This window comes from Fulmarus glacialis, unplaced genomic scaffold (genome assembly GCF_000690835.1).
Source record: "Fulmarus glacialis isolate BGI_N327 unplaced genomic scaffold, ASM69083v1 scaffold40898, whole genome shotgun sequence".
Classification (NCBI taxonomy): Eukaryota; Metazoa; Chordata; class Aves; order Procellariiformes; family Procellariidae; genus Fulmarus; species Fulmarus glacialis.
The window spans coordinates 12501-12865 of record NW_009228384.1 but is presented as its reverse complement, the minus strand read 5'-3'; the positions used below and the strand labels follow the sequence as shown (position 1 = coordinate 12865).

General features: G+C 67.4%; 1 protein-coding gene across 1 annotated transcript in view; it reads left to right on the top strand.

Annotated features, from left to right (window-relative positions):
• Window positions 1-11: 11 nt before the first annotated feature.
• The window catches only part of LOC104080916 (MARVEL domain-containing protein 2-like), a gene marked incomplete at both ends in the record, with an annotated part of 12845 nt that continues 12491 nt past the window's right edge, over window positions 12-365 (top strand). The window contains 2 exon segments of the mRNA XM_009583461.1: window positions 12-361; window positions 363-365. The exon segment at window positions 363-365 is cut by the window's right edge and continues 388 nt beyond it. Of these exon segments, the coding sequence (XP_009581756.1) occupies window positions 12-361; window positions 363-365 (353 nt within the window).

Sequence of the window (365 nt, the reverse complement as noted above, 5' to 3'; positions counted from 1 at the left end):
CCACGTCGGTGCCCGGCTCCTACAAGGATCCTTACGGAGGATCGGGCGGGAGCTACAACTCGCGGAAGGAGGCCGAAGCCATGCTGCCCGGGGACCCCTTCGGGTCGCTGGAGCACCGCGCTGCCACCGGCCAGACGTACAGCGAGCGGGTGGAGGCCTACAACCAGCGGTACGCCTACATGAAGTCCTGGGCCGGCCTGCTCAGGATCCTCTGCGTGGCGGAGCTGCTGCTGGGCGCCGCCGTCTTTGCCTGCGTCACGGCTTACGTGCACAAGGATAACGAGTGGTACAACATGTTCGGGTACTCGCAGCCCTACAGCTACGGCCCCGGCAGTGCCTACGGAGGCCACCCCCACGGCGGGACC